At 45.4% G+C, this 7,500-nt stretch overlaps 1 protein-coding gene across 3 annotated transcripts in view; it reads left to right on the top strand.

Annotated features, from left to right (window-relative positions):
* tbc1d15 (TBC1 domain family, member 15) overlaps nt 1-7,500 on the top strand; it is a 13,458-nt gene that overhangs the window by 5,713 nt on the left and 245 nt on the right. For all 3 annotated transcript variants that reach the window (XM_088079480.1, XM_088079478.1, XM_088079479.1), the window contains 9 exons: nt 66-169; nt 292-386; nt 495-611; nt 735-835; nt 3,216-3,315; nt 3,448-3,545; nt 3,672-3,788; nt 4,230-4,316; nt 5,951-7,500. The exon at nt 5,951-7,500 is cut by the window's right edge and continues 245 nt beyond it. In XM_088079480.1, coding sequence (XP_087935606.1) covers nt 66-169; nt 292-386; nt 495-611; nt 735-835; nt 3,216-3,315; nt 3,448-3,545; nt 3,672-3,788; nt 4,230-4,316; nt 5,951-6,121 — 990 coding nt within the window. In that variant the 3' untranslated portion in view covers nt 6,122-7,500. The remainder of the gene's footprint in view (nt 1-65; nt 170-291; nt 387-494; nt 612-734; nt 836-3,215; nt 3,316-3,447; nt 3,546-3,671; nt 3,789-4,229; nt 4,317-5,950) is intronic.

Here is a 7,500-nt window from a genome sequence, read left to right as displayed (position 1 = left end):
ACCTGCATCATGGCGTCCTGTGTCTCACACTGTCCTGTGTCTCATGGTGTCCTCTGTCTCTGCAGGGACTGTGTCACGCGGTGAGGAAGGAGGCATGGAAGTTCCTGTTGGGGTACGTCCCGTGGGACAGCACGCTGGAAGACAGGAAAGTCCTGCAGAGAGCCAAAACGTACGGAGGCGTCCATCTGTCTATCTCACTGTTTATAAGTCAAACTGTCCATCAGTCCATCAACTGACCATGTGATAACCTTCGTGCCATTTATGGGATGTCCTGTGTCTCCGTGGCAACAGGGACGAGTATTTCAGGATGAAGCTTCAGTGGAAGTCAGTGAGCGCGGAGCAGGAGAGGAGGAACTCCCGTCTCCGAGAGTACCGGAGCCTCATAGGTGAGGCGGAACAGCGCTGTCTCTGTCCCTGTCTTTGTGTGGACCACATGATGCTGACACTGTCTGTCCCCCTGTGTGACCCCCCCCCGTCCCTCTGTCTGTCCACAGAGAAGGACGTGAACCGCACAGACAGAACCAACAGGTTCTATGAGGGCATGGATAACCCCGGGCTTGTTCTCCTCCACGACATCCTGATGACCTACTGCATGTTCGACTTCGACCTCGGTGAGTCATCACGCCGCCACGTGACCAGGAGGACACGCCAACGGGGGACACGTCCTCCGTCACGTCCTCCTTCATGTCCTCCATCCTCTGACCCTCCTGTCTGTGTTCTCTCCGTGTTCTCAGGTTATGTTCAGGGGATGAGCGACCTGCTGTCTCCGATCCTCTACGTGATGGAGAACGAGGTTGATGCGTTCTGGTGTTTCGTCTCCTTTATGGATCAGATGGTGAGTTCACTTTATTATCAGAGAACCACAGACAGAGAACTACAAACAGAACCACAAACAGGACCACAGACAGAGAACCACAGACAAAGAACCACAAACAAGACCACAAACAGAGAACCACAGACAGAGAACCACAAACAGGACCACCGACAGAGAACCACAAACAGGACCACAGACAGAGAACCACAGACAAAGAACCACAAACAAAACCAGAGAGAACCACAGACAGAACCACAGACAAAGAACCCTAGACAAAGAACTACAGACAGAGAACCACAAACAGAACCACAAACAGGACCACCGACAGAGAACCACAAACAGGACCACAGACAGAGAACCACAGACAAAGAACCACAAACAAAACCAGAGAGAACCACAGACAGAACCACAGACAAAGAACCCTAGACAAAGAACTACAGACAGAGAACCACAAACAGAACCACAAACAGGACCACAGACAGAGAACCACAGACAAAGAACCACAAACAAAACCAGAGAGAACCACAAACAGAACCACAGACAGAGAACCACAGACAGAACCACAGACAAAGAACCCTAGACAAAGAACTACAGACAGAGAACCACAAACAGAACCACAAACAGGACCACAGACAGAGAACCACAGACAAAGAACCACAAACAAAACCAGAGAGAACCACAAACAGAGAACCACAGACAGAGAACCACAAACAGGACCACAGACAGAGAACCACAGACAAAGAACCACAAACAAAACCAGAGAGAACCACAAACAGAACCACAGACAGTGAACCACAGACAGAACCACAGACAAAGAACCCTAGACAAAGAACTACAGACAGAAAACCACAAACAGAACCACAAACAGGACCACAGACAGAGAACCACAGACAAAGAACCACAAACAAAACCAGAGAGAACCACAAACAGAACCACAAACAGAGAACCACAGACAGAGAACCACAAACAGGACCACAGACAGAGAACCACAAACAAAACCAGAGAGAACCACAGACAGAGAACCACAGACAGAACCACAGACAAAGAACTACAGACAGAGAACCACAAACAGAACCACAAACAGGACCACAGACAGAGAACCACAGACAAAGAACCACAAACACAACTAGAGAGAACCACAAACAGAACCACAAACAGAGAACCACAGACAGAGAACCACAAACAGGACCACAGACAGAGAACCACAGACAAAGAACCACAAACAAAACCAGAGAGAACCACAAACAGAACCACAGACAGTGAACCACAGACAGAACCACAGACAGTGAACCACAGACAAAGAACCCTAGACAAAGAACTACAGACAGAGAACCACATACAGAAAACCACAAACAAAACCACTGCAGGGAACAGCAGACAGAGAACCACAAACAAAACCACATACAAAATCACAGCGAGAGAACTGCAGACAGAGAACCACAAACAAAATCACTGACAGAGAGCCACAAACTGAGAACCACTGACAGAGAACTGCAGACAGAGAACCACAGACAGAACTGCATACAGAGAACCACAAACAAAATCACTGACAGAGAGCCACAAACTGAGAACCACTGACAGAGAACTGCAGACAGAGAACCACAGACAGAACTGCATACAGAGAACCACAGACAGAACTGCATACAGAGAACCACAGACAGAGAATCACATACAAAATCACAGAGAGAGAACTGCAGACAGCGAACCACAGACAGAACCGCATACAGAGAACCACAGACAGAGAACTACAGACAGAGAACCACAGACAGAACTGCAGACAGAGAACCACTGACAGAGAACCACAGTCAGAACTGCAGACAGAGAACCACAGACAGAACTGCAGACAGAGAACCACTGACAGAGAACCACAGTCAGAACTGCAGACAGAGAACCACTGACAGAGAACTACAGAAAGAGAACCACAAACAAAATCACAGACAGAGAACCACGAACTGAGAACCACTGACAGAGAACCACAGACAGAACCACATATAGAGAACCACAGACAGAACGGCATACAGAGAACCACAGACAGAGAACCACAAACAAAATCACAGACAGAGAACTGCAGACAGGAAACATGTTGGATTATTTTTCTTCTAAAAATTTGGCTGTTTTATTTTAGTTTTTGTTTTTTTGCAAGTATTTTTACTTTAAAGATTTTTGGCTGTTTGCCGTTAAAAATTTACCAAAAAGAATGTTTTTTTCTCGTCTTTAAATCCTGTTGGCATTCTTGAGTCTTAAAAAAATGTTGGTATTTTTTCCTCTTTAAAGTATGTGACAATTTCTATACACAAAAAAAATATTTTTTCTTAAAACATAGGGAAAGACATGTCCTGTGTTGTGTGTGTGTGTGTGTGTGTGTGTGTGTGTGTGTGTGTGTGTGTGTGTTGACGTGCAGCACGAGAACTTCGAGGAGCAGATGCAGGGCATGAAGACTCAGCTGATCCAGCTCAGCACTCTGCTCAGACTGCTCGACCTCGCCTTCTGGAACTACCTGGGTACACACACACACACACACACACACACACACACACACACACACAGACAACAACAACAACAACACAATACTAACATGAGACTCTGTGTGTGTGTGTGTGTGTGTGTGTGTGTGTGTGTGTGTGTGTGTGCAGAGGCTCAGGACTCGGGTTATCTGTACTTTTGTTTCCGCTGGCTGCTGATCCGGTTTAAGAGAGAGCTCAGCTTCCAGGATGTCCTGCGACTCTGGGAGGTCAGTTTCTTCTTCTGTGGTGGATCTGGGTGGATGCTCACAGATGTGGCTTATAACATTGTGTGTGTGTGTGTGTGTGTGTGTGTGTGTGTGTGTGTGCGTGGGTGTGCGTGGGTGTGGGTTCAGGTGATGTGGACCGGTCTGCCCTGCCAAAACTTCCACCTGCTGGCCTGCTGTGCCATCTTGGACTCTGAGAAACACAAGATCATGGAGGAGAACTACGGCTTCAACGAGATCCTCAAGGTCCGTTCGCACTGCCGCCTCTCGCACACACTGTGTACGCACACACACAGGCACACACACACACACACACACACACACGTAACTTTTATTTTCAGTGATATGTTTTTTAGCTGTTTTTTCATTGTATCTTTTAACAGTTTCTGGCTGATAAATGGGCTCATTCTTAGTGATTTGTTTTCTTTATATACCACTAGATATTTTAAAGGGAAAAAATCACCAAATATCTTTTCTTTTTATTTTTTCTTAATTTTATTTTTTTAAACCGCCAAAAAAAATTTAAAGAAAGAAATAAAAAGCACTAAATATTTCTGTCTATAAAATCACCCAAATCATTTTAAAAGGAAAAACAAAATCACTTAATATCTTTTCTTTAAAAATATCCAGAATGTTTAAAGTGAGTGTGTGTGTGTGTGTGTGTGTGTGTGTGTGTGTGTGTTGCAGCACATTAACGAGCTGTCCATGAAGCTGGACGTGGAGGACATCCTGCAGAAGGCCGAGGGCATCAGTCAGCAGATCCAGAGCTGTAAGGTACGTTCATCATGTCTCTGTCTATGGGAGCTTTCACTCAGCCGGCATGGACTTCATCATCAGCTCACACAGCTGGTGACCCTCTCTGTGTGTCACTGTGTCCCTCTGTATCACGCTGTGTCCCTCTGTATCAAGCTGTGTCCCTCTTTGTCTCTCTGTCTCGCTCTGTATCTCTCTGTGTGTCACGCTGTGTCCCTCTGTATCACTCTGTGTCCCTCTGTATTACGCTGTGTCCCTCTGTATCACGCTGTGTCCCTCTGTATCACTCTGTGTCCCTCTGTATCACTCTGTGTCCCTCTGTATCACGCTGTGTCCCTCTTTGTCTCTGTATCTCTCTGTGTGTCACTCTGTGTCGCTCTGTGTGGCTCTGTGTGGCTCTGTGTCCCTGTGTCCCTCTTTGTCGCTCCGTGTCCTTCTGTGTCCCCTCTCTAAACGCAGAGGGCTGTATAGGTCCATGAACGAGACTCTTTTCTCCTCAGCAACAGTTTAAGTCACGGGGTGGAACATTTTTGGTAATTAAAAAAACAAAATTCCTGAAATTGCACCATTTTTTTTAAATCATCATTTTAAAAAAAAACAGAAACACTGGTTTTACTGGTGACGCTTCTGTAGCGAAGTGTCTCTGCAGTCACCTCACTGGGACACGTAGATCCACCAGTCTGCAGCTTCCTCACTGGGACACGGTTTTGTTGGTAGCAGCAGCTGATTTTGGGATCCACCAGTGTTTTCTGATTTTCGCAGTTCTCTCAGGTCAGAGTCACAGTGTGCTCAAGACTCTGACTGAGATCAGAGAAAAACGTCGCGCTCTCACAGGCCACAAACTGTCGTCCAACACAAGAAAAAACAATACGTTCATATCATTTCATCACGTTAAGACGGGAGTTTAGAGGAATTATTATGACTGGATTATTAAACTTCAGAGCGAAAGAAATCCTGATATACTCGGTTTATTGATCCAGTCACTGTAACTTCAGTTACTGTGTGTCCCTCTGATGACCACAGCTGAATGTATCCAAGTACATTTACTAGAGTACTGTACTCAAGTACAAATCTGAGGCGTTTTTGCTTTTCTTGAGTATTTAAATGCCACTTTCTGCTTTGACTCAGCTCCACTTCAGAGGGAAATATTGGACTTTTTCATCCACTGCTGTTATTAGAGAACGACTTTTCAAACCAGCAAGATGAAAATATAAAAGTGCAGCTGAAACAATCAGATTTATCAGAAAATTCACTGCCAGCCGCTTTGATCATCCTGAGTCATTTTTCATGTAAAAAACATTTTACTGTTCCAGCTTCTGTCTGTTTGAGGACTCGCTGCTTTTCATTATTTTATTTTGATTTATGTCATTTCTTTAAAGCTTTTTGCATGTGTACTTTTACTTTCGTCACCTGTGCTGACAGGTCCTTATATGGTGTTTAGTGGGCGTCACCTGTGCTGACAGGTCCTTATATGGTGTTTAGTGGGCGTCACCTGTGCTGACAGGTCCTTATATGGTGTTTAGGGGTGTCACCTGTGCTGACAGGTCCTTATATGGTGTTTAGGGGTGTCACCTGTGCTAACAGGTCCTTATATGGTGTTTAGGGGTGTCACCTGTGCTGACAGGTCCCCTTGTGTCCCTTTGTGTCCCCTGCAGGACCTGCCTCAGTCCATCAGTGTGATCCTGGGTCTGGAGTCACCGCTCAGCGAGCCGTCAGACCGTGGAGCTCCACCTCCTCTCAGAGTGTCTCGGGATGCGTGCTCTAACGGACTGTCAGCACAGAGCAGCCTGTCGCCCGGCTGCAGAGCGGCCTCCACGTCCTCATGACCAGCTCAGCAGCCAGAGACACTGTGTCCCCCCGAGGACCAGGATGCCGCCAGGAGGATGTAAAAAGGATTTCAGATGAATCTTATTTTTGTAATTTCTTGTACCGAACTGTGTGGCTGATTCAGCAAGTCATTCCTTCTCTCTGATAATGAGGCTGCAGGATATTATGGGCTGTCCCAGAACGGACGGCAGGATGCACAGGGACAGAGGGACGGACAGGTCCTGCAGGAGAGGACTCGCATATTGGCCCGTCATTGTGATGGCAGCAGGTCAGCAGGTGTGTGGAGGTCACATGACCCGGGTCAGTGTTAATAAAGAGGGCGGAGCTTCCTCTGACGGGATCAAACGTGTGTGTAAAGTGTCTCAGTGCGTCTGAGGGTCCCTGCAGTCATTACAAAACCTGGAAAAATCATGGAATATGCATGGAGCAATTTTCAGGTCTTTGCAAGTTTTGGAAAACTGAATATTTATACATCAGAGATTTTCAAAAACAACAAATCACCAAAATGCTTTCTCTAAAAATCGCCAAACAGGTGAAAAATTTCTAAATTAGAAGAATTGCTAAAATTCAGTGGATAAACATCATCCTTTTTTCTTAGAAAAATCCTAAATATGTAAAAAAAAATAAATAAAAATAAAAAAGCCAAGTTTTTCAAGAGATAGAGAAATCCCCAAAATTCTTTCTTTAGAAATCATGGAGGATTTTTTTTCAAATCATCAGGGATTATTTTTAAGGATGAAAAGCCATTTTTAATAAACAAACAACAAAAATGGCCATTTAAAAAAAAACACGAATCCATTCAAAGCTGTGTGTCCCTCCCCTAAAGCCAAAATAAATCCTTCAGTCCCCCCACAGGACTTAAATTACTGACACGCCTCCCCCTCTCATAAATAACAAACAGTCCCTAAATTCTGTTCGCATATTCAGCTCTAATCCTGCTCTGAAGTCATTATTTTTAAATATATTTTTCAAAAGCTGTTATGTGTCATTGATAAAGAGGCGCAGAAGACAGTCAAGGGTTCTTACAGACAACGTTTGGTCTTTAACATTTGCCTCAGAGTCCTGGAAAAGTCCTGGAAAGTGAATATCCTTCTGCGAGTGAAGCCTGAACGTATGAGTGTGACTCGCAGTGTGACTGTACGAGTGTGTTTATGATGTCAGGTGATTGACGGTCTCTCACGCTCCAAAAGCCCAAAACTGTCCAAACTGAGAGCTTCACATGGAGACACAGACAGAGACACTCTGTCAAACATGGACCGTCTGTCCCACTGTCTCTGTCAAACTGTGAACACACACACTGCAGGGACAGTGTCCAGCATGTGGACAGGCTGCAGGGACAGAAAGACGTGCACTGGTGATCCCAGCTGAAAACATCAAA

Source organism: Plectropomus leopardus, chromosome 7, assembly GCF_026936395.1.
Source record: "Plectropomus leopardus strain MGB_pleo_1.0 chromosome 7, ASM2693639v1, whole genome shotgun sequence".
In the NCBI taxonomy this organism is placed as follows: Eukaryota; Metazoa; Chordata; class Actinopteri; order Perciformes; family Serranidae; genus Plectropomus; species Plectropomus leopardus.
This window is presented reverse-complemented; position numbering and strand designations above follow the sequence as displayed.